The sequence below is a fragment of the Parus major genome, chromosome 5 (assembly GCF_001522545.3).
Source record: "Parus major isolate Abel chromosome 5, Parus_major1.1, whole genome shotgun sequence".
Taxonomy (NCBI): Eukaryota; Metazoa; Chordata; class Aves; order Passeriformes; family Paridae; genus Parus; species Parus major.
In genome coordinates this window covers 15830431-15857294 of record NC_031774.1, presented here as the reverse complement: position 1 = coordinate 15857294, position 26864 = coordinate 15830431, and the positions used below count along the sequence as shown (strand labels likewise).

At 42.3% G+C, this 26864-nt stretch overlaps 1 protein-coding gene across 11 annotated transcripts in view; it reads left to right on the top strand.

Moving 5' to 3' along the window:
• The window catches only part of BRSK2 (BR serine/threonine kinase 2), a 303357-nt gene that overhangs the window by 212852 nt on the left and 63641 nt on the right, over positions 1 to 26864 (top strand). For all 11 annotated transcript variants that reach the window (XM_015631404.2, XM_033515384.1, XM_015631407.2 and 8 more), the window contains exons 5-8: positions 8294 to 8410; positions 18788 to 18821; positions 19727 to 19795; positions 22712 to 22858. In XM_015631404.2, coding sequence (XP_015486890.1) covers positions 8294 to 8410; positions 18788 to 18821; positions 19727 to 19795; positions 22712 to 22858 — 367 coding nt within the window. The remainder of the gene's footprint in view (positions 1 to 8293; positions 8411 to 18787; positions 18822 to 19726; positions 19796 to 22711; positions 22859 to 26864) is intronic.

The following is a 26864-nucleotide window of genomic DNA, read 5'->3' as shown; positions in this document are numbered from 1 at the left end:
ATATATATGTGAGTGTAAAACTTAATGTGCTTTCCTAAGCAATGAAGCCTGACCTTGTCCTGTCGTGGGGCAGTGAAATGACAAATCATCTCATCAGCCAGGTTATCCAGTTATGACCACAATGAAAAATGAAGGCTTCTGCTTTGGTTAATGACTAAATGTGGGTGCCTCCAGCCTACTGGCAGAATAGATTGATAGCCTAGTGTCCCCAGACCCATATAATAGTCCCATCTTCTTCCTGTACATCCCAAAACACTGCAAAATACCTGTGGCTTACTTTAACAGCAGCATGTAACCACATTCAGCATTCACTACTCAAAATGCCTTGATACATCAGCATTCCTGGACCAAAGATTCAGAAAGGATTCCCCAATCCCCCTCCCATCAGTAAGAAGCTTCTGCTTCTACTGTGTGAGACAGAAGTGTTTTCAAACAAGCAGCTGAGAAAAGGAAGCAGAATAGGTGTGGAGCTTGAGTCTGTGTGTTTTAAAAATGTACATGCATCCTGTTCTTGTTTTATTTACTGGAAACAGTGGGGGAATATTTGATTTACTTCACTCTGTGGTGCAGTCATTTACAGGGTTTTGTGGTGCAGGATGGCCATGGGGGAACGTTTATGGGTAAGGCACTGTAGGGTCCTCTGAGGACTTTTGTGTGGACATAGCACCGTGCCACGCCAGGGACCCACGGGCACGAGTGGCACCACGCAGGGATGTTACGTGGGACCTGTGCCACCTCGCTGCCGGAGCTGGCAAGCACTGGTCTGGGCGATGCAGCGTTAGCGCTTGTGCTCGCAGCCCTTCGCCGCGCTCCCAGGGCTCTGCGCCGTGCTGCAGCGCCGGCAGCGGGCAGCGGAACACGGACCCGAGCTCCCCCACGTCCATGGAAGGCCGCCCGAGCTTGGGAAGTTTTCTCCGGACACAACCCATGGGTTTTGCCTAAGCTGCCGTTCACCTCCTTCTGGGTGTCTGCTCTCCTAAATTCAGGGCCTTCAGGGTACCTCCGCTGGGTGCCTCGAACCAACAGCCCCTTTTGAATGCGCTGCCCCCGCAGTGCGGGGCAGCTCTCCTCAGCTGGTTGAGTGCCCGGCTGTATTTTCTGCGGGAATCCGAGCGCGAGCACGCCGGGGCCGGGTGCCAAGGCCTCGGTTTCCTCGGGAAGAGCCCGTTCCCTGGGTCTGTGGGGAATGCTGCAGCGCCGGGCGGGGCGGGCTGCCGCCGCCTCATTGGCTGCCCGTGACATCACCGGCGCGAGCCGCCATTGGCGCCGCGCGGCCCCTGCCCCGCCGCGCGCCCGCGGCCTGGCCCGGCTGCGCTCCGCCGTCTGCGGCTCGCGAGCTGACAAATAAAAATATGATTACAGAAAATACCCCGTGGCAAACCTTATTATGGCTTCAGAGATAACAGATAATGCCAATTACTGCGCAGGGCAGTGGTGACATTGAGAGGAAATCCCCTGCGGTAACGAGCAGGGAGATGATTATTTCATTTTATTTTTGTTTTGGTTGCGTTTCGTTTTGTGTGGTTTCTTTTTTTTTTTTTTTTTTTTTTTTTTTTTTTTTTTTTTTTTTTTTTTCCCCTGAGCGTGCACAAGAGGGGTTAAGGCAGGTTCTTTATGAATATTGATAAATGACAATTATGAGGGCCCTTTCTCCTTTCCTTGCCCGGGGCTGTGCTTGTTTGAGTACACGCAAGGAAGGGCCTTGCTGGAGTGTGCGTGCCTGCGTGGGCATGGAGATGTGTGACTTGGAGGGCTGAGGCAGTGAAAAACAGCTTTGTTTGACTCTGCCTCCTGTTCTTCCCTTAGAGCAGGGAAGGGAAGGCTCCCCGTAAAACAACGCTTCAAGATTTCACAGCGGTGGTGCCAAAATCTCTGGTATATTCCTGCTGGCAGGAGCTGCAGAGCACTGCCAGTAAGGGAAGCAGGCTTTTAGGGAGAAATCTGGGGTGTCTCTGAGAAGCAGAGCTAAAGAATGCCTGGTGCCATGTTCTGCCATGTAGTGCCACCCTCCTCACAACTCCTGCTCTGCTCCTGCTTCATTTATAAAGAGCATGTTGGGGTGTTCTGCAGGGAGGGTCTGTCAAATGCTGAAGACTGCAGCAGACGAACACTTCGAAATCATGACTCAAGGCCTCCAGATGTGAAACTGGTCTAGAAATGGTGGAATTTAATAAGATGGGTTGCTGGTTTGTTTGGGGTTTTTTTGGCACTTGAGCATTCAAGTTCTCTTTCAGACCATCAGAAGTAAGAAGGATGCATGTTTTCCCCTGTTGAAAGCTGGTACTCACCATTCATTACTTGAAACAGGAGTTTTGGTTCTGTGCTCAAGACTCACTGTAAAATGGTGAGGAATTTTCAGATATCACTTGTACAGGGAACCAGAGAAAACCCATCAAAGGCAGCAGCTGCAGTGCCAAAGGCAAAGTTACCAGCTCAGCTAAAGTCAGGGAACATGTATTTTTGTGAGTTTTCTTCTTTATGTAAGCCACTGGAAGCTCAAAAATGGCACAGTCTTACTGTAAGCATAACCAGGTAACATTTTCTGGGAAGTGCAGCAGTGGTGATCAGATGTGACAGGCTGTACTGGCTTTGAAATACGTGAATATATGCTTTGAGGAGAGGTTGGCAGGGAGAAACAATGTATTTTACTGGATCAATGGAAATACTTGTTTAAAAGCGAAGAACGTTTTATGCATATAAACACTTCCCCAGGACTCCTGATATGTTTATACATGTTGTCCTTTTTCCTAGCTATAATTATATTTACTTGTTCTGCAGAATTCTGTGAAAACCAACTAAGTTTGAGCATAGCAACCCTGGCTATAAACCAATAATCTTCTGTAGGTAGATACAATGTACATGTTTGGATCTGATTTGCAGAAGCAAGAGAAAATAAGATTAAAGGGTTCTTTTGCTCATGAAGTTTAAATTAATGCTTCTCATGCTCTTAATTGTTACTGATAAGTTATTTCCATCACATCAGGTACTTTAAGAGGCATACTGCAGAATAATTATTCTGTGGTCTGGCCCTTCTGGGAGTTTGGGGTCAGTAAGAAAAGCATTTGCAAAGTAGCCAACAATTTGATTAGTACAAATGACCTGCAACTACTCCAATTAAGAGGTTTCTTGGGTTAGAAATCTGTGACCTACAATGAGTTGTCATAGAAACTGATACGAACGTTTCAGCTCAAACATCACTTTAAAATAATGGCTTCGTTTGTCATCTCATGCCAGGTGACAGCTCCTTTGAATCCAAGATCTCGAGTCTGTCCCTACACCAGAATTCTTCTGGCAGCCTTGGGTGACAGGCAGAGTGTGTTTCTTCTGCAATTGTAAAAGTACAGGTACAGGGATATTCACAGAGCAGGAGGACGGACTGGAAAAGCATCAGAGGGAACTAAAGGAACTGTCTGAACAGCATCTCTGGCTGTGACTAGAAAGCAAGCATGGCCAGTGTGTAAATGGGAAGCTGAAACATGTTAATGCATATCTGTGCCTTTCATTTTCCATACACCACCTTCAAGAGTGGTGCCCATTTCCACAGAAAATTTTTTCAGTGCCCTCTGTGCATCTATCTTATGCTGCAAGAAAATTGTAAAGCCTCTGTTGTAACTTGTGAAAGAGGGATGGTGCAGAGACTCTGACAGTATGTGCTTCCCCTGCCGTGGCTTGCTCCATGGCTCCCTTTCACTCACATGCTCTCCCTTCAAAAGCCCACTGGATGCTGGCTCTGGAGGCTGACTTCATGTGCTATTGTCTTGCTTGAGGAGCTCTGGGAGTCTGTGGCCACTAGGGATCAGGGCTACACTGACTTCTTCTGCACTCCTGCATTTCTCTTTCACACTCCTTCTCAGCTTATGCAGGGCTCAGTTGGAGGGTTTGCTATCTTTGTCAGAAAAGAGGCTGCTTTCTTCTCTTCTGTTTTTCCAGCCATGTGATAAAGCCCCTACAGCTTTAGAGCCTTTAGAACAAGGAAAGGGTAACGAGTCCTCTGTTCACCTGCAGAGAGAGGAGTTGATGCAGTCGTGTAAGACATGGAGAGCCAGAGAGATCAGCTGGAATGGAACCAAATTAAATGCATTTACTCTGCACTGTTCCATTAATGCCAAGTAATTACCACATACAGTGGAATTTTTGTTTTGCTTTGATTTGTTTCATTTTGGCACAAGAGAATTCTTTTCAAATGTGAGTGCATTAGGCAGTCCGGTCTTCTGGGCTCTTAGGTAAATTATAACAAGCCTTCCCTATTCCCATAGTGCCTCTCCCTTCCCTCTGGCATTTGAAAAGCTGGCAATGCAAAGATGGAAAATGCAAATGCAGAGAGGAAGTCTTTTTCCCAGTGGCAGCGATGCTGGTTCTGCCACTCTGGTGCAAACTCCTGGCCTGACTCCTATCCCCAGGATAGGATTTGCTGCCTCAGCAAATTCAAAGTGGCCCAAAGATGGGTATCAGAGAAATGCTCCAGCTAGAGGAAAAATTTCACTGGGAATATAATTCTCTTGTGGTTGAATGTGCAAGTACTGCCTGATCCCACTGGCACCCTGATCTCTGAAAGCAGTGCTGCCAAAATACAAAACCCACGCTCAGGCTGCCATGAAATTCCTAAGCTAACCATCCATACTGGGCACTAGAGACCGTCTTGAAAAATGTATGGAGATGGGTCAGAGAGATGCAAAACTGCTGTATCAAAACCCTTCTTGTATTTTGGGGGCCAGGCAGCCATAAATGTAACAATTCTCCTCTTTGCTCAGTGAAGTGATAATTTCTATAGTGAAGAGCTGATAGGTTTTCTTAGTTTTATTTGATGAGTATCTGGAGAAAGAGAAAAGAAATACATTAAGGTCTGTTGCTACTCCAGTTTTACTTACACACACAGTGTCCCAGTCCCACAAATCCCCAGATCCAAACTTAAGGCTTTCAGAGTGCTCACTGGGAGGTGGGTCAGCACCTCTACCTAAAGACATTCATCAGACTGATCATTCATGTAAAAACATTGTGTAGCACAGTGAGGTGAAGCTTATTCCATGTTTGGCATGTGGATGGTGGTATCTCCTTTTTGCTCTCTTTCTTGCAGTGACTCTTAAAAAAAACCACATTATATATGTGCCAACTTACAGGAACCTCATTTCCCCACTTGATTCTCCCTAAAAACCCCTAAACAGGCCTAAACCTGTGTTGTGGATCCCAGCTGATGGGAAGACAGGATGACATGGGGAGAAGGAGACTCCACGATTCAATGTTGTCCCAGTTTTCAGACATGTTGTCCTTTCCCTTTCACTGCCTCTTAGTGGTCTGGCGTGGGGCTGGTTCAAATTTCACGTACTTTATGCTCCAGCTGGGACCTGTGGCAGATCTGCTTTCAGCCATGGAAAGGGAACATTTTTGCATTACCTTTAGCTGCACCATGTTCCTGAAAATAAGATACTTTGTTGTGAGCGTACATCCAGGCTTGTGGACGTCCTGTGCTTAGGTCATGCTCCACCTTGGTCATTCCTGCTCTCTAAATGAGCCACACAATTTGAGGATAAGCAGAGGATTCAATTTTTAGGCTCAAAAGTCACATGCCAGCAGTATGCCTGCTATAGACTGTATGTATGAATCATACAATATCACGCAGTGCATAAGCAGTGGAACAGGCACGGGCAGCAGCACCCTCAACTTCTGTAACGTGTACCTGTTCAGCAGTCAGCCAGGAGCAATTGCCAAGACTGAAAGACAGCTATAGCCACTGAGAAACTGCACAGCAGTGTCGCCCTGAAAAGTCAGTTTTTTGATCTTGTTAACATAGTTTCTAAAAACTTTCCCAGGACAGTGACTGTAAACAAAGATATGTCTACATTCTTTCTGATACATGTTTTTTGATGGATGTCTCACACAACCAGTGTGATTGGAAAGGTGGTAACCTAGCTATCCAATCCCTGGTCATTGCCAAGAATCTATAAATACTGAAGTTGTAAGAATAAAACCAGTTTTTTCCCCCCTGTTATACGGGAGCCATGTCTGTGTGAGTCATTGCGTGTCCTACAGCGACACAGCAGAAGGACACACTCAGCTTGAGCTGTGGGGAAGTTTATTGTTTCATAGCATCAAACAAGCAGCACTCACTTTACAGGGGCTGTTACTTGCCCCTGAGCACTGATCCTCAGACAGGGGAACTGCAGCATGCCTTATGCAGCTGGATAAGATCTTCCCATTAATGACAGCAGTTGTAAGATGAGAAGTGTCCAGGATGTCTGCTGGAGGAAGGATGAAATCACACACTACTCTCTCATTAGCATCCAGCTTTCCTCACTTGCCTTAGAACTGTGGGCTCTTCACTCCATTTCACTGCTGGAGCTAGAGTATGTTAAACTTTGGCAGGTGTTGATGATCTTGCCTTTGTCAGGGACTGCTGTCCTTGATTATGACATTCAGGGGTTCTTTTCCTGGCCATTAACTGGTCATTCACTGCCTTTGGAACCTTCCCTTGTCACTCATTTCCTACATTTTTTGTTGAGTAGTTAGGACTATCTCGATAGTTATTAGAGAACTAATAAGTGTTCTGTCTCTGTTATCTCAAGCCTTGAATTTCTGTGAGAAATACAGATTGGATAAAGCATCTTTTACATTTCCAGATGAAATTTGCAGATGAAAATGTGCACAAATCTGAATCATGATTATTATCCACAAGCTTGTTTTTTTGTTGCTAACAAGGCCATTTTAACACTCAGGGTTCATCATATTTATGCAAGATTGGGGACTAAATTTTAAAAAGCAAGAGAGAACAAATCATAGGTCTCAGTGAGGTGACTAGTAACTGCTTTGAATGTGTGCTGTTTTGTTGGGAGTCTCCTTTGGAAATAATTGTTACAGTCCCCAGGTATCCTATTACTGTGTGCTCTGGTTTTACACAGAATCTACCTGCATTATTTACTGATCATTCCTCTTCTCTTCAGATCAGAGGATCTAATTTCCAAAACCTTGTTATGCTGCTCATGTTGCTCTGAGAGGGAAGAGATTGTCCACCTTTCCATTTTTGTAGGGGTAGAATTACACTTGTATGCATGAGGAGTGTTAGAGGAATTTTTTTTAAAGTGAAGAGGAAATGCACAAAGATAAGCCTGCCTTCCATGATTGGTGTCACTTGACTATCCTGACATGTGGTTCATTTGCTGAGTTCAGTTTCTGGTCAGAGTAACTGCTTTTATTTGTGAGTTTTTGCAAGTGGGCGTTGTTTGCCTGACACTCAAGTGTTGTTGGATGTCCATTTCCCACAGGTTTGTGTTCTGCCTGCCCACTGAAACTGGAAGTCCTGCCTCTTTGGGTGCTGCTATTTAGAACTTTTATTAACAGAGCAATTTTGTCTACTCATAAGCAAAACCAAGAAAAGAGCTTTTTCTTTGGTCTGCCTGAAGTGCTTCTCTCATCTCTGTGACTTTCCAAGAGCTGGAAATCAAAAGGGGGAAAAAAACCCCGCATTCATCACAAATTTTGTGCAAGATTTTTGTCTTTGGCTATAAAATCAAGCGTATGCTATAGTTGTACATAATCACCTGAGTACTTAGAAGTAGACATGGGTGCACAGTGGTTTTGGCTCTGAGCAGTGGAAATTAATAAATTTGTCAATATAAATTTGCAGCAGGAGTTGCCATCATGAAGGTCATGGCTGCCTGGCTCTGGCAATGTTGACAAATAATAAGAGAATCAAGCTTTAATGGAAAGGAGGGAATCCTCTCTCTCCTTCCCACTGCTGGCACCCTCAGTTAAAAGCACTGCTGAGTTGAAGGGATTTCTCCATCAGAGCTAATTACCCAAAATTATTTCAAAGTCTTATGCCTGTGTAAACAACTCTGAATAGGAGCTTTTTGCAGTAGCATTTACATCAGAAGGTTTTTTCTCTGGATATCACTAATTTTATTTCCTGTTGTTGACAGAATATATTGACGGTGTTGCCTCCTACCTTAAGGAGCTGTCATATTACAGAGTATGCAAGCCCTAAATCCAGGCTGAAATTATCCTCCTTCTATATCCCTCAGTTTCTCTCTCATGTTGGTATCACTGGTAGTCGAAGACTGTTCCTTTCCTGTCAGGACACTGCAGGCCTTGTATTCATCAGGAATGGGCATTTGGGATATGGTCTAGAAAACTGCAAGGATTGGATCTTGAATATGTGTATTCTCCTGCCTGGGACAGGAAAACAAATTAAATGAATTAAAGTAAAACAGGTTGGATGCTATTCTGGATAAAGAACAAGTTTTGGAGTGGGAAGGCTGTTACAGATAATTTCATTTACATTTTGACCCTTTCTTTACAGCCACAGGGACTTAAAACCAGAAAACCTACTGCTGGATGAAAAGAACAACATCCGGATAGCAGACTTCGGGATGGCATCACTGCAGGTTGGGGACAGCTTGTTAGAAACCAGTTGTGGGTGAGTATCTCAAAGCATATTACAAAAATGAGGGACAGATTCCAGACATAGAGGTTGTCTATAGTAAGGGTTTTGGTAAAGACCTGGAGACCTACCCACTGCACTGGTGCTTCCCAGCAAGACAATAAATTTATATAAGGCACATAGTGTGGAAGAAAGCTGAATGAAGAGGATTAAGGGGATTTAAGTGCAGGCCATGGCAGTTGTCACATACAGATATAAAAATCAAGGCTTTCAGGTTTGGATTCATCTGCGTATGCTGATGTATTTGCATTCACTAGCCATAGAATTTTTGGGAACTAAAAGCAGTGGTTGACTGTTTTAAGAGGCTTTGAAAAAATATTAAGGGGTGGAAATATGTTCCTAAATGGAATTTGCATGTCCTGCATAGGCTGTCTCCTTGCATGCCGCTGTTCGTGTTCATGCTCAACACTGCTTCTGTCAGCTCCCATTCAGGAGTGACAGGGAAGAAGCAGGGTCCTTTGCAATGACAGGCAGGGCATGAATGCAGGTACAAAGGAGCCTGCCTGGAGGAATATTGCAGAGGCAGTCTAAAGATATTTCCATGGGAATTCACTTGCCTTTGGGCACCACTGGACCATGCTCCCTGATTCCCAGTGCCATAGTGACTGTGCAGGGGCTGTGGCACCGAGCTGTAGCAAAGGCAGCAGCTGCACCGAGCTGCTGCATCCTGGCACCTCTACACCAGCTTTTAGCTGTGCGTTGATTTGTTTTAACAGCAAGCACAGAAACCAGACAGTACCAGCAGATTTCCACTTCCTCCCATGCAGACTGAATTTCCCTGGCCATTGGTAGTGTGATTCTGATGCCTTCAGCCCAGGTCCCTCCTCAGCTGGTTACAGTTCATGGTTTTTTTGGTGTCTTCTCTGAGCCAAGGCAGTTCATAGAGCCATCATTGTTCCCTCTAAAGCTCAGCCACTGCCTCTCAGTCCTAGGCTCTGCTTTCCAGGTCATGAATAATGGATAGAAAAAGTATTTGAAATTCATTATATGATAGAATGCTGGTTGGTGAGTAAACTGGGACCCACCGATTCTCTGTCCATGTCAAGCCAAGATCTGTGGTCTTAGCAGCACAGATGAAAAGCAAGGAGTTGTGATGCCAAGGTCAATTACAATGCCCTGCACTTGGGTAGGGAGATACTCAGTACCATCAAAACAGGCTGAGGGTTGAAAAGATTCAGAGCAGTGCTGCTGAGAAGGGCTTGGGGGTACTGGTAGGATGAAAGGCTGGATGTGACCCAGCAATGTGCACTTGCAGCCCAGAAAGACAAACATGTCCTGGGCTGCATCTAAAGCAGCATGGCCAGGAGGGAGAGGGAGGGGATGGTGCCACTCTGCTCTGCTCTGCTCTGCTCTGCTCTGCTCTGCTCTGCTCAAGACCTGCACTGCATCCAGCTTTGGAGGATCCGTAGCATAAGGAGGATATGAACCTGTTAAGAGTGGGCCCGGAGGAGGGCATGAAGGTGGTTTGAGCCCTGTAACATCTTCCCCGTGAGGACAAACTGATAGAGTTGGGGTTATTCAGTATGGAGAGAAAAGGCTCCAGGAGATCTTGTTGCAAACTTTCAGTACTGAAAGGAGGACTATGAAAAAGATGAGGACAGACATTTTAGCAGGACCCGTTGTGATAAGACAAGGAATAATTGTTTTAAACTTAAAAAAGGTCAATGTGGATTAGATACAAGGAAGAAGTTTTTCACACTGAGGGTGGTATAACACTGAACAGGTTTCCCAGAGATGATAGATTCCCCCATCCCTGGGAACATTCAGTGTCTGATTGGATGGGACTCTGAGAAACTTGATCTAGTTGAATATATCCCTGCTCATTGCAGGGGCATTGGACTAGTTAAGTTTTAAAGATTGCTTCCAATCCAAACTGTTCTGTGATTCTGCACATCTGCTGCTTCCAGCTTCTTTCAAGCTTCCCTTCTAGATGAGGAAATGTAGTCCTCTCTGCAGCTGCCACAAAGCCTCTATATTCTCCAGAGAAAATTGTTCCCCTTCCATGTGTGAGGGGAAAAAAAAAAAAAAAAAAAAAAAAAGAAGAGTATAAAAACCAATTCAGCCAGCCTCAATTGCCTTGTAGGATTTCTCAAGCTCCTCAGGAACCTCTCAGTAGGGTTCCTGTTCTTGTTAGCACTGAGCTCTGTTATCCAGATCTGGAGTCTCAAAGGGGGGCTTCCTTCCCATAAGCTGTGCTGGAATTCAAACCTCCATGCTTCAAGCAGATCCAGCCCCCACATTGTGGCCTTAAAATGCACTAATAAAGAAATCAATGGAATGGAAGAGATGTGCCTGTAATAAACAGAACACAGCAGCAACGCTATGATCTCCTGCCTTGCAGATGCATTTTAAGTGTGTTGCCAATCACTAGGCCTCCATGTGAGCTATTACACCACTTCATTAATTCTCCTGGCATGCAGCCCAGCATGGCTGATACTGGTGTCTTGTGATCTTTCTGGTTTGGGGGGTGAAGGAAGGAAGGAATATATAACAATATGCCACACGGTTCATAGAGAAGAGTAATCCAGTTATGACTCCCTTTCCCTTGGAGCACACGCTGTAACCAACCTCAGAGCTTTTCAAGGCAACAGTTTTACCTACCCATGTAGTTGGTTCTTTCAGCCAGCATGAAAAGGAACAAAACAGAGTGAATCATGGCTGAGATATGGAGCTTTAATGAGATGCTCCTCCGTGCACCCATAAGTTAATTTCGAGAATGGCTTTATCCGTACTGTGAGCACTGATAATGAGATGAAACTGTAACATTTCCATTGACAGTCATGCAGGGAGTCTCCAGGTATTTCTGTCAGTCAGAGTGGGAGGCTCAGATGGGGTTGAGCTGTGTGATACAGCTAACTTTGTCAGTTCATCAAAGCGGGGAGACTGCAGTCAAAAATTCTTTGCTATCACAAGTGAACTGCTAAGTTTAGTCCAAAGTTTGGGTAGTCTTTAGGTCACTGCAGAGTCTTGACTGGCCTCATGAAGAGTAGCCTCGTGTAGCCTCAGGTATGATGTAATTGTGTATCTCAGAGTCACTGTTTTCAGGGGGATATTCCTTAGGCCTGCATGGTTTTCTGTAGCACTGATAGCACAGACAGACTACCTGGAGGACACAGTAAAAGTTCAATCCAGACGTGTTTGTGTAGGAAGAGGCAGGGATGGACTTGCTGTTTCACTGACATAATTTGTCACTGATAGACTGTATGCTTGGTCTTGATTGTAATGAATCCCCATTATAGAGCTATGTATTGTGCAAATCCTGCATATGCACAGTGCAAAGGAATAAGCTGTAGTTTTTTTAGCATTTTTAGACCCTTAAGGGGAAGAGGAGCTGTGTGTAGGCTCTGCAGGACTAATTCTGCTTATGGCAGAAATTGCACAGCAAGGCAGTCTTATGAAGAGATGGTCCTTGAAATGCCAAAGTAGCACAGTGAGTCTCTTCATTCATTCAGAAGCAGGGAGGGTCTGTCTGCTAACAGCAGACAAGGAAGGAAGAGAAAGATGAGATAGGCTGTTGCTTCTACTATTTTAGATCTCTTCAGCTCTTCTTCCTCTTTACACATCCAGGCAGTGGCATGCAGAGACACTCCCCATCTCTTTCACAGTGCTTCTTCCTGGCATGCTGCCTTGCAGTGTTTCAAAATGGAAGAGGTTGTCCAATCCATCCTGAGTTGTCACTAGGCAAGAAGAGTGAGTGCCTTTTGGTTAAACCTCAGGTCTGAAACCCAGGTTATCTGAGCTTGATTTCTGTCTCTGCTGTAGGCATTCACGGTGGTCTAGGACAAGATGCATTGCCCTTCTCTGCTTCAGTTCTCCATCTCAGCAAGTCATTGGTGTATCAGCAGACCTGTGGCAAGCAGATAATTCTGAGGGCAGATAGACCTCAGTGTCCAAGCACCCTTTCTGATTTTAATTACATGACATGATGCTGCACATATTCTTTCCCCCTTATAATAAATGTGTATATATATCTAAAACATATGCAAGTGTCCAACAAGTCATTGTTAGGGTTGAAAATTTAAGCTCTTGAATTTGGAAATGCCAGAATTAGTACTTTTTACCCCATCTCATCAAGGCTTCCATTTCCAGCACTCCATTCCTATCTCCTTCCTGATTTGTGCTACAGTCTAGCTGACTTCTCACATTCATTTCTGCTCCATATTTGTCCCCAAATCCTAGATTGTTTTCTCTTTCTACTAGGTTCCAGCTCTAGTTTCCATTACCTTGTTGTGTAAGTCAGTTGCTGTCAGTCCTGGATCTACTTCATTAGTTTTGCACTCAGTTTTAAAGCTTGGTACCATGTGTTAATCCCACCCACAGCAGCTCAGAGTTTCAGGTAAAAAAATTACTCTGTGAAGTGTTACCAATGCAGGTAGGATTTTGATCCCAATGCTCTAAAGAGCCTCTGCTAGTAAATGCAAACTGCAGTTTTCTAGTGAAATGCAGTATTTCTATGACATAATTTCTAGAGAATGGAAATAAATACTCAGGTTTTCCCTTTGCAGTGGAGGATAGTAGAAATTTTTCTTTCTCTTTCTTTTGTGTTTATAAGTATTTACTTAAAATTAGACTTAGTGGAAATGCTTCAGCCCATACACAGTATGCCTACATACAAATACATGAAACCAGTCTTTTTCTGAAGAAAGGAAAATTGTTGTTAAATTGATAGTAAGTTACGAGGAACTTAAAATGAGGATTATAAAGGGAAATACCAGACAACCTTATTAATGACCACTGGTACCAGGATCACCTATAATACATCACAAGGTATGTTAAAAGAGCTCGGATTCTGCAAAATCAGTCCCTGAGAGTTTAAGATGTGCTTTTCTTCAGATTGGTTGTGTAACATTTACTCAGCCTGTGCACATTAAGATATGCCCATTAAGTACGAGCTTGTACAGGTTTATTTCAACAAATCTTCGCCTCATTTGATGATTGGATGGTGTGTTTTTGTGAGTAAACAGCTATTTAATGTTTGGGGTTTCCTCATCATTCATTTTATGGATCTATTTATAATTTCTGCTCACTGCTTTCAAGCCTTGCTACGAGTGCTAGGTAGGATTTTATCACTGTGTCTTAGGTTTGCAAATATTAATTATATTGTTTTCATATTATGTTTGCTGCATTGATTTGGTTATCTCCATTTTTATGAGGACACAGGATTATGCAAAATGAAACTCAAAATTGTAAACCAGTTTTGAGTGTACAGTTGGATGCTCTTGGGGCCCAGTACTTCAGGATTTTTGGTCCTTGGTAATAGTTCTTTACTGGGAAAGCACAGTGCTTACCAACTGCAACTGCTGCTCCACATGCTTATAAATGCTGGAAAACTTGGATGTGTAGCACTGTGATTCTGAAAACTGGAAAACATGCAACTCATAATTACCTGTGAACATCTCAGTTAAAGGCACCTGCTCATTTTTTTCGCAGAAGGATTCTCTGTCAGGGACAGAGAGTTTGATTCTCCCATGTGTCAGTCAGCTGTATGCTTGCAAACTTGTCTTTATTGACACTAAAATTCCCTCACAGTGCTGCAGACTTCCCAACTTCAGTCACAAGTAGAATTTGATTCACATTCCTACAGACTTTCCAACTTCAGTCACAGGTAGAAAAGAGGCATTGGGCGCAGCAGCACATCCACCTGACTTACCTGCAGAGTACAGTGTATTTTCAACCTTTTTTTTTTTTTTTTTACCAGTTCTTAACTTTTGCCAATCTTTATGCACTTTTAATACAAGTGTTTGGTTAATTTTTAAAATTAAAACCCCTTAAAGGTTCCGTAATATAAAAATTTGAACTGATAATTAATGAACTGATTTACAGATTCCCCAAAAATGTAATTGCACTTGAGGAGTAAACAGCTGTAAGATGGCTGAGGGCTAGATGCTGAGTTTTCTCATCCAAAGGTAAATGACTGAGTTGAAGCTTTAATTGCAATATAGCATTCAGCCTTAACTACACCTACTACCTTAATTATAGTCTTACCTGCAGCTCCTGCCTTCACTGCAGCCTTAACTACCCACCGCTGCTGGAACCTTTGGTTAGTCTCTCCCTGCCTTTCTTTCCTCTATGATCTGTGGCTGTCGCTTTCACTACTCGGAATGCCAGTGTCCCTCTCCTGAATTCCCTTTATCTATTTTGCTACTCCTCTGCTCTTCCCCTTCATCTCAGCCCTTTGTTACCCAGCATGGGGGGAAAGTAGAGGCAGCCTTTTGCTCTAGTGGGTAACTCCTGTCTCTGAAAGCCAGCTTGGAGACAGTGATTAAGAGAGGGGAAAGGACTCTAGAATTGAGCAACAGCAACAACTGCCAGATGTGTGAGGATTTCTCTGCAGCTGTACAACATCCTATATCAAGGTAACTTCCTGCATAATAAAAACAGAGGAAAGGAGGCTTCTTGTTCCTCCCTCTCTGCAGAAACTCTGCCCCTGCCTGTGAGGCCTAAAGGATGGCCCTCAAAGAAGCTTTTCTTCTCCCCCAAACAGTATCATCTTAAGGCATGGGACCAAAGGACTGAGGCATGGACACTCATCTTTTCTGGGACTTAGGAACCCATCAGGCAGTGTAACAAATGATTTGTCACACTGTGGAGTAGGATCACACAGCTTTTCCTGTCCTTCCTGATCAACCAACCACTTCTCTGGCAGAGCAGTTACTGTGTGTTCCCAGATAAACCATATGTGCCCAATGGATTTGTGTGTGCACAGTAGAGGTCTTTTTTACCTTTGTAAAAAAAAAACTGCAACTCACAGGCACATCACATCTTCACTGAAGATATGGCCCTGGTTGTCTCAGATCTACTACAGCTGCACAAAATCTTGATGTGTACACATCAAGAACTAATTCTCTAGTTTGTCAGATGAAATTCAGAAAAGATGCATCATGGATATATACATTTCTTTCTGAATGCCTGATTTAACTGTCCAGAGCTGTCCTGGATTTCACCATTGCTCTCTTGTCTTATTTCCTCTGATTTAAATCCCACGTAAATGCTCTAAGGTCCCCTAAGGTCCTTAAGATTACTGTGTCCTCGAGTCACAGCTGTGAATGACCATTCAGAGAGCCCTTCCTGCCCTGGGCAGGCTAGCCTTGGAAAATCCACATCACCATGGAAATAAACACTGCCAACATCACTGTTTTTTTGTAGCGGTACCCACAGGCAGCAACTGTTTCTTGATCTTGCTGAGCGATATATTTATTTGTTATCAAGGGCAGACTGGGGCTTTTGCTGCACAGAGATGTAGCAGAATGATGAGGAGGTGGCCTAGGGGAAAAGACAGGGAATGTTGCTCTTGACACATCTATATTGAATAATTAGTGATAAGAGCCAAAGAAATATTCATGACTCTGTAGAAAGATAAATAGATTTTTGATTAAATTTGAGTTTTGTCTTTACAGCAGTAAATCTGTGATTGGTAGCATGGAAATGAGTTTTTTATGGATTCTGGCTGACTGGAGGATCCCTTTTAAAGCTGTTAGCCAAGATAATGCTGCAGATACCTAGCTAGTGTGTGCTGGCAAGAATTCAGAATGGCAATGCCAAAAACCTGTGCTCTCTGGGCAGTTGCAATGCAGCTGTTGAATCATTGAACAAACCCAGCTTGTTCAAAGGGTTTATTATAACCCTTATTTTCTCCACCCAGTCTCTTAGAACTTTGCAGAATTTCAGTGGTGCCTTTTAAGATCTATGGCACATTCCACTGCAGTTCAGCAGGCCTCAGGAAGGAAAACATTTTGAGGGCATTTGCTAGTGGGACACACAAATACCTATGTACCTATCTTGAGTTCTTCCCAGCACTTATATTCTTTTCAAGTGTGTTAGCACAGGAAGCTCTCAGGTGGTTGCATTGCTCAGCACCCACAACTAAGAGTTCTGAAATCCTTTTTGGAGTCCTAATATACAAATAAGAATTCGGGAACACTCTGCAAATTGAGATACTAAATCTTCCAGTGCACCCCAGTGCCATTGCCATCCAAAGAGGATTGTACTGAAGGATATTGCTGAACTGTAAAGGATACCATGTGGGATTTGAGAAGTCTGATAAAGTTTCTAGGTCAGCCACAGGCACCACCTGTAGTAGCCATTTAATGTACTGTGTGTGTTCATGACTCACACAGAGAGGCAGCTGTTCCTTGCAGAACCTAAAATACATGCAAGAGTGAGAGACTCAAACATGCTAAGTGACAGGAGCTCAACAGTTACATAGACTGTGTCTGCACTCCTTTTACCCCCCATATATTTTCCAATAAACCTAATATGACTCAGTTGTACAGAACATGTTAGAACCAGCCATTCTGTTCTGGCGTGACTAAACTGAGCAAATATCCTTGATCTCTGTAATTCCTGTACTCTTTTTACTACCATGCGCTCTTTTTCCAAATTCCAGTTGCATAACTATGTTCCTTACAGCTCCCACACTGCCCTCCTTCAGTGTTCTGTGTAAGCAGTCCAGCACTAGAGAGAGTTGTACTTGTCAAGCCTGGGCTGCAGTCCCAGTTGTGCTGCTGCTCCTTCCTTGTGCTTTGTATGTGCCTTAGGGATGGCCTGTACGTTCTACACCACTGTTAGATACGAGAAAAAGACAACATCACTAGTCAAGCATTTCTTCAAGAATAATTTGTCTTCTAAAAGCTTGATCATGTGCTAGTACAGTGTTATGACTTTTTGTGGTTTAGACTCTGGGGTTTTGGAAAGAATAGGTGTAGTGCAGCTCTTGGTTTACTATAAGGAAACAAATTCACAGGAAACAATATATTTTGGAATTGTGGGAACATGTACATAACATAAAGCAGTGCAGTGTCTCTGGCTTCATTTTCTTGTGGTGTGAAAGCTGCAGCTGCATTGCTCTTTCTTTAATCAGAAGAGTAGACTTGTGGTGAGGTTCTGGTCACCCTTTTCAAACAGGCCAACTGCAGCTTTTAAAAATGTTAAATAATCTTGTCCATGTTTCCATGGCTGTCAGTGACAGAGCTACAGAGAGAGCCTGGGTAGACTGTCCTGCCCACTAGACACAAGACTATTCTTTCTGGTCTTCCAATGAGCAGCTATAGCCAGCTCTCTGAGGGAGGCTCTGGCTTTCATTATCTGTTTTGACTTTTGAACCGAGGTTTTTAAAATGTAGTCAAAACTGAGGCACCACTGAGCAGACAGACTGGTTAGAATACCTGTGAATAGCCCATCTCTTAAATGGGTCCAGGGTTGGTGTTGTATTAGATATTGGATTAAGCTGCTGAATTCCACTTTTCCTGAAATGCGTGAGGGATCAACTGTGTTTTCTCTCTCATCATGGAGGCTTTGCTGTCAAGGTAGCTGCACTCCCAAGTGTACCCTGCATTTATTGTCATGCTCTGCCAAAAGCTGTGATAACAAATCAGGGCATGCCATGCCCATGGGATGGTATTTTGCCATAAGATAAGTGTAGTGTGTATGGAAATTCAATTAATGGGCTGTCTCACTGGGCATTAATATAGCATCCTAGCACAAAGCTAACCTCGCTGTACTTCTGGTTTGCTCATTACTTTGTGAGACAGGTATTGCCCAGCCATGATTGCATTTGTCACAAGAAGCACATGTACAAATGAAGACAGGCTCAGGGACTGCTGGGAGGTGTCAGTATAAACAATAGCATGATTTGCACACGGGTTTCAGACAGTTTGCATCCCTTTTACTTGTCAAGTTACTTTAATGAAGGCTATAAAATAAATAGCCATGGCTATAATCTTTAGGAATTAAAATTATTACCTGGCAAGTTGAAGTAATTAACTCTTCTCAGCCAGGAATCAAACAAGAGATATATGAGTAGGAGGATGTGAAAAGAATATATTAACTCACCAGGTAATAGTGCTACTGTCCATCCTTTTTCGTTTTTTTTAAAGCAAAAAAAAAAATAAGGCATGTTGCAATCATGTATTGGCAGCTTTTGTGACCACTGATATAAATGAGAGTCATCTTAGCAGAAGAGATACCAGACATCGTTTAGGGATGCATCTGTCTTTTTTCCTGTAAAAGGTTTTGCAGTGTGGGCCTTCCTTTTAATTAGATACAAGGCAAAGTTAAAGGGTGGGATTAGAGAGCTGGAATTCAGTACTCACAGAATATGCCTTGTCTTCCCTTCATTCCTTGCTTTGAAGAAATTCATAGCAGGCTCATAGAGTTTTAAATTAGGCTAGTTCTTGACCATTTTCTGAGCTTGTTAGAAGTGTGTTCTTATTGAAGTAAGGAAAAATGTGCTGGTTTGCACACTTGTATTCTGTATAAGCAAGTCTATCATCATTCTGCTAAACAAAATGGAAATGCACATAACCATAAATACCAGGCTGTTACATGCTCATCTGACTGCATTTTGTCTTTCAGATCACCACATTATGCTTGTCCTGAAGTCATCCGGGTAAGTTGGTTAATATTAGTGTACATAAATACCTTTTTTGAAGTGTCCCTCATTGCAAGTACGCAGATAGATCCTCTGTACAATAAATCAGCCCAAGGCAGAGGGGAAAAAAAAGGACAGAAGGAACCTAAATAGAGTTTAGTTTGTTTGGCTCAGCCCTGATTCAAGCCACATTGGGCAATAATTGCGTGTTATTCTCACAGTACCCTTTGCACCATGCGATCAGACAGGAGCCTGGATTAATTCGATCTTTTGACCCAAGGAGCGTTTTCTGACCCTCAGCTTTCCTGTCTCTGGTGTAGCTGTCATCTCAGTAGAAGAGCTGGGGTTGACTGTCAGTGATGTTGCTTTCCACTAAACAATATTCTTCCCCTCTGCTTTCCCTTTGTCCTCTGAAAATAAGTATCCAAGATTTCAGTGCCCAAGACTGCCCTCTTCCAAATCATGTCTCTGCTGTCAAGTCAAGCAGGAAGGACATGGGAGAGACTGTCCAGGCAACACTATTAGTTTGCAAATAACATGGCTGGTGTTATTGAAGAAGGGCAGAGAAGAAGAGCCTGGAGAACCAGGGCTGAGAAACACACCTTCTTGATGTCCTTAATGCACCTGTTACTCTGTTTAAATGCCAGATCTGATAATTTGTGAGCTGTCAACCATTCCTGCCCTGCTCCCACTTCTGAGCCTTTTCTCAGAGATCCCAGATAAGACTGCAAGCTGATGTTCACAAAAAAAATTCAATTAGCTGGCTGTGTAGTGGCTTCCTCCTAGTTGGGAAGGCCACCTTGGGAAACAGGTAGCTGAGTTGAAATGTGGGGTTTCCCATTCTCCCCTCTCTCATTCTTCAAGGATAATTAATTCATTTACTTGTGATTGGTCTTTTGAACCTCTGTGTCATTGCTGCGCAGGGAGAAAAATATGATGGAAGGAAAGCAGACGTCTGGAGCTGCGGAGTCATTTTGTTTGCGTTGCTAGTGGTGAGTCATCTTCCTTGCACTACCCTTTAAAAAGAAAAGAAAAATCTGAAAGTGCTGCTGTATTTAATGGCAATTCTACTGACATCATGTATGGATAGCTTTTTTTAGTCTTCTATTTTTGTATCTCTCAGTGGCATCCTTTCCTCTTATTTCTACATCAGCCCCAAAGGAAAAGCATGAGGAATATTTCACTGCTTCTTTGAAACACTGTTGCCCTGCACAGGAGAGCATAGACAGGCATCAAAAACTTGTCTCCATAAATGCTCTTTGCTCTGTTGTGATGTTGCACCATGTTTTTTGATGGGTAAGGGTGTGTAGGATTGCAAGTCCAGGATACAGAGAATGTCAAACAAGTTGTCCTTCACAGGATCAAAATATGGCTGGGTTTGGGATGTGTTCACTTTTTTCTGCTGTACGTATTTCTGTGCTTCAGCAGGTATATGCATACATTAACTGCAGTATTTTTTCAAGAGAAGACTTGAGAACCTCGTCTTTGTTTCATGCAAGCAGCAAGCTACATTTTAATTTGGTACACATGGGAATATAAAACTGAGCCAGTAGTACAAAGTTTAAATTAGTTTCCATCTGGCTCAGTAATACTTTAAGTGCTCAAAATATGGTGTCTTCTAACTTATCCTTCTTTTGATCAGAGTTTCAATTCCCTGTGGAATTTATTCTGAAATCAACTTCTATTATAACACTCCTAAACATCCAACAATTGGGTGTCCAGCTGAAGGCAGATTGGCTTGGCATTTGTTATCAATTTCTGTAGTATAATGTAGGAAAATATAGTTTATGTTAATACAATCATACATCACATGCAGGTAAAGTACTCTATATGAATACAGGTTTTATGTGCATGTTAAGTATTTTATATCTGTAATTGTTCAGCTAATCATCTATAATTATAAAAGTAACAATCCTGAAGTAAAATTTTGAGATTCCTGTATATGTATCAGTAAACCTGATTGCTTCACTTAAATGCTTTATTTTGAAAAAGTACTTGTACAGTGTAAAATGAGATAAATTCTGCATACTGTTTTTGTTTAAAATACTTCAAAATTTTAGAGAATTTTTGTATCAAAAGATGTGCTGATTCTTTTTTAATGGCTCAAATCAAAATACCTTGAAGTAATCTCAGTATGATGTTTTAATTCCCCTTAACTAATCTTACTCCTTTTTTCTTTTTAGTCATTACAATTCACTGACATTTTTTAAGTTTTATTTTTTTTTATCTTGATGTTGCACTGGAAAGATTTTAACTGTCACACTAGATAACAACACCTGGTCATCTCATACTGAGAAGTTACTTCCATAGCTGATAAAATGGAACTGTATAATGAGCTCTTAATGTAACTTCTTGAATTTGTAAGAACAGAAGAAAGAATGTGTCAAGATGGTTAGGATTTGTTGGAGCAGGCTTTTAATTTTCAGGGGGATTCTCTGTCACACTTTGGTGTCTGTTGCTGCGTCTTCATCTGTTCCTATATGCACACATGTGCCTGAAAAATGATTGAAATAAGTTTATTATTGATGGAGAGTGCAGAGCTCGCCAGTTAATTATGTCAGGATGAACCCTGCAAAAACTATCAAGATATGATAGCAGATGGTAGTAATAAAAGAGATCTAGATGTTACCTTCAGGAGATGCCACACAGCGTCCTTTCTGATTTTACCAGGACTTAAATTGCGTTAGCCAAAGTACTGAACTATCAGAATTGACTTTCCTTTAAGTCTGTAATGCATAGGTAACTCAGGAGGTTGATTACAGAAGGCAGGGAGGGGCTCTGCCTTCAAGGCCACTTGAATGAACAAACTCCAGTAAGCAGTGCCCAGTCGTGGCTGCCATCAGGTGGCTTCCCGAGGCTGCTGAAAATGGAGCTGTTGTTCTCCCTAAACCATAGACCCAGAATTGCTTATACAGATGCACTACTCACTGTAGTAAGAGCAGTGCCAGAGCTGACAACTTAAAGCTTCATTATCACAGCAGCTGACAGCTTGCAGCTTCCCACAAACCATCCTGGAAATCAAGGAAGCTCAGCACCTACTAGAATTAGGCAGTGAAAGAAGGAAGTGAGAATATCTAGGAAGGTGCAGACTTGCTATAAAAGGCTATCAGCTTCAGTCAGTAGAGTTACCCTAAAGATTTCAACTTCTCTTTTTCCTTTTTGTCCTTGCAGCAAGGATAGGTCTTTTACTGCTTTTTGTGGCAAGCTGATGATCTATTCAAAATGTAGTTTCAGCTAAAAAAACTCCAAGCCATTCATGTAAGTGAGCTACAGTAGGGAAGCAATAGGAACTGATGACCTGACCACAGCATGGGAACTGGATGGAGTATATTAAACAGGTAGAATGTCTGCTGCTTCCAAAGGCTAATGTTGGTTGGGGTTTCTTTCAGTTGTGTCATTTCAATGCTCGATCAGAAAGAGCATGTTCTTTACTGAAAGTCTCTCAAAAGCTGTTCACCTCCTTTTCAATGTCTGCAATAAATGTGTCTCAGGAAGATTAAAAATAAGGAGACGATAAACATTGCTGCTGTGAAAGTATGCCCAGGAGGACTACCGGCAGATCAAAAGCTTTGAGCTGAATTTAAGTCAATCCATGCATCTTTGGTGAATTTGCCTGGAAAGGCAATTTCATATTTTGTATTTTACTTTATTCTGGTAGTCATTTTCTAATTAAAAGTCTAATAAAAAAAACCAAACAATGTCCTCAGTTTTGTTTCCTATATTAGAGGAAATACAGCAGCACTAAGAAATTATTTCTTTCCAATGGATAAAAAATCTTTTTCACTCATTGTAATAATTCATCATGAGCTGTCTTCCTCTTTTCGATTCTCTCACCAGGTTTATCCTGGCTTTTCTCCTTTGGTCCTCTCCAGTTCTCTCCTATTGACTGCTCTGTCCCATCCCTGCAGGGCGCCCTGCCTTTCGATGACGACAACTTGCGGCAGCTGCTGGAGAAGGTGAAGCGTGGAGTGTTCCACATGCCCCATTTTATCCCCCCCGACTGTCAGAACCTTTTGCGGGGGATGATTGAAGTGGATGCCTCGAAACGTCTCACGGTAAGGAGGCAGCATGAGCAAGCCTTCATATCTTGCCTTGTTGCAGGAATGGATGAGCAGCTAAGGTAACTTGGTGATGTAGTGTCACTCCTATGTGTTTCCTCCTGAGCAAAGAAAGAGTGGAGTTGGTGGAGTCTTTGGGAAGAAGTTAGTTACCATCTCTTTTGAGTCATGAGGATGGATTGCTTTTGTGGCTTTTTCTGTAGCCTCAGGATTCTGTTCCATATGTAACTCTGGGCATTTAAGAGAAATTCCTCCTAGCTCATCACAGAACTGCTGGCCCATTCACATGTTTTGGAGTGCACCTGAGTTGTCTGATTCTTCTCTCTGATTCAGCAGTTTGCTGGGTGATGTAAGTGTTTGAAGGTCACAGGTGTTCGGACTGGTATTTGAAGCTTTGCCATTAAACAGTGTGATTTTCTTACATTTCTGACAGAAGTGTTGGCTTCTCACTTCACACCACATAAGCTGCATTGTATTCTATCCTGCATTTGCTCTGCATTATCCTCTAGCAGCCTTCAGAGCAAGTGACTGCCAGTCTGCTCTTTCATCCTCTGCCCTGTGGTCTTGAGCACTCTTAGTCCCACAGTGTTGAGCTCCTGGCATTCAGCACTGTCTGCCTCCAGGATACACCCCTTCACTACAACAGAGACCCTGCAAGGGTGAGGACTGTGTAGTGATTGTATCCTTCACTAACACTGTGTTCATGTTTTAGGGAATTAAAAAACATTAGCAATTAAAATAATTTTGGAAAGTAAGATTGCCTGCTTGTCAGTGGAGGCGTGTGCCTTTATGGGTACTTTGCCCTTGTAAATCCTATTGTCAGGCCATGGTGATGATTTTATACAGATTTACTAAGCTCACAGATTCTGAGTGGGAGTATGTATAGAGAAATGTAAATTTAAAACTCCTCCTGGTTCTTCAGTCTGCTAAAATATTTATAAATAAACTCTCAGATCACTGCTTGGCCTCTCTGCTGAGATTGGTAACAACAGCATCAGTCTGTGCCAGCTGTGACGATGCTTTTGGGATGCAGACACCTCTCTGCTAAGAAGTTAACTGAAATTCCCTTCACAACTCTTTACAATATTACCTGACAACTGGGTTTTTCTTTCATTCATTACCAATCCAGGTCATGCTCTATTTGGTGGCATAGGGGAAAAGTTCTTCATGTTATTTCTAGTATCCCTACTTTTGCAAACCCAGTACCATCACATTTTACAGTACATAAATAGCTTCGATTGGAAAAAAATAAAAATAGGCACTTTAAAAGACCTTTTTAAAACAGACTTTTAAAGAAAGAAATAACATTTTCACAAGTATATTCACAGAAATAACACTGCAGAGGTTAGGGCAATATCCTGAGACATGAGGCAGCTGTTCTTCATGGCCAAAAAAGTCACCAAGTCCCTCTCAAGCTTAGCTCCCTTGCTGTGATGTAAACATACCAGCTTCTCTGTTATTTTGTTGGGGTTTTTTCTCAAATATATTAGTGCTGATGGTCTAAGTATGTTAGGAAGAAGATCATCAAGTGTTAGATCCTGCTTCAGATTGTTCTGAGTTTTTCTACAGGGCAGAGACAGGCCCTAAATATTTTGAGTTGTGCAATAGATCTGAGAACGTACATTCATAGGAAAGAAAAGCAGTTGAGGTAATTCAAGGTCTCAGAGTGACACCCATCCCCCTCCTTTTCTTCATCAAAATTAACCTCTTACTTCCTTAGGGAGGAAAGAAAACCCCAGATCAGGTAGTTATTGGCAAGCACAGACCATTGAATTATGAATAAGAGTTCGAAATAATACATATTAAAGAGCAGAGAGCTGGGAGGAAAAAGGGATGACTCTTTGTTATTAGCTGCAGTCTTATTTTCATTATTTGAGGGTCTCTGGGTCTGCTGTCCCTGCTGCTGTCACACTCCTGTGCTGTTAGTGAGCTGCTTGCTTTGATTGCCAGGCAGAAGGGAGCTCTTTGTTTACTGCACAAGAGCTGGGAATATAGAGTTCATTCTGAGGAGAGAGCTGAATTCTATTTTAGCTGTGTCCTGTGAAAAGGGGTATAAATATGGGTTTATTTGGAAGCCTCTATTCCTAGAAAATATCTCACTTGAATCAATTTGATATTTATACAAAGATGTGAGCAAATTTGCAGCTTGGGTACAATAAGTACAGATGTAGCTGTTACCATTACTGATCGTTTGCTGAATACCTCACTAGTGAATTCAGCAGAAAAATATAGTGAAATGTAAGGTCACTAGATTTTTTTTTTCTTTCATTTTTCACTTCCCCTCTCTGCTTTGTTCCTCTTTTTTTGGTTTGTATCTCCTTTCCTTTTTATCCAACTGCATTTCCCTCCCTGCAGTAATTGCCATTTCACAGTACACCCACACCTTCTCCAGTCCATCTGTTAAAATGATCAACAAAAACAGAACCAGCATTCACGTTTAACTGTCATCATTTGCTTCAGTATTGGATCTTGAGAAGATTAATGGAGGGGAGGGTACTCAGAATTATTGTTGCTGGCCCTTTCCAGCCTTAAGAAACAGGCATTACCTTTCTTTGTATATGATTCATCTGTGGGAACAAGACTTTATTATGTCTTAGTGGAATATTGTTCACACTCACCATGTGTTACATAGCCTCAGATATGGTCAGTGGGACATCCTTGACCACTCTGATTTACTGAGCCTGTTTGACTAAACATGCTGTAAAATAAAAGAATTTGTGTTTTTCTTTCATTAAGGATAAACTTTTCATTAAAAGTTGATCCTTGCTCCTGGTGGTGGTATTTCTGACCACTCGTATTTATGAAAGGTGAAATCAAGCAAAGAATGAGTACCAAGATGATGAGCATTTGAAAGAGTCTGTCTGAGTAGTATGGCCTAAAAGAACTTCAGTTAATGTACACAGATGATGTCTAAGGAAGGTTGTACTGGTCATCTGCATATTCATTAGAGGTAATTACTAGGGAGAGAAGGATTATTTAAGCTAAAGGAAGATATGGCACAAAAACAAATGTATGTCAAATGGCCTTACAGGAAAGCAGTCTAGAAACTAGAAGAATTTTAGGCATATCAGTGGGATACTGGGACAGCCTTCTAGTAGGAATAGTGTCAGCAGGGAAAAGCGAAGTAGTAACAAAGTTTGAGAAGGCTTATGGGAGGTGTGCTCTGGGTACTAAAGTACTTCAGGATGAGATTTATTTTAGTTATGTGCTCTTCAAATGATTCAGTGTTGCTACAGCAGAAGATTATAGCTCCTGTAGTAGAAACCAGTTGCATTCTCAGCCAATATTTTCTTCTCCAGAAAGGCAAAGGCAAAGGGCAGAGGTGCTCTCCTTTTAAAGATGGGTGAGCACTCTTGAAATTTTGTTTCTAGAGCAAGGTGGATCAGAGCAGATGTTTCAGAATAAGCTATTTCTAAAGGTGTTACTGTTCTAGTATTGACATCTTATACTATGGTAGAACGACTTGTCTTCCATGTTAGGTGTCCATATAGGTGGAAATACCTATCCCTTAATACCTACCTAAAATTCCTTGAATTACACATGTTTTCAGAATCTCCTCTCTGCTTTCTGATTTTGTTTTTTCTTGGATCTGATATATGCTAATGATGACCTGCAGAATCTAAAGAATGTTACAAAAATGAAGAAGTGAAAACCCACCTGATTAATTTCTGTAGATGGTCTTATGGTAAGGTGCCTATTCCATCATTTAAATTTTCTCACTTTACAACCTGTAGAATGGAGGTAATTGTCCAATTGATGTATTTAGGCTGCCAAGGGCTTGTTCATGCCCAGTGTACGTAGGACAATGATACTTGATCTTTTCAAGGTTCCTGGAGGCTGCTTTAGTGCAGCTGCTACTGCTGAAACAGGTAATGGTTTTACCAGTGCTGTTTGCACTGCCAGCCTGAACCCTGTGGCCAGAAAAAGCCTGTGTTTTGACATTACACAGTAGGTTTAAAGCTCAATTAGGAGATCTTCTGGATGAAGAAGATTCATTTGAGGT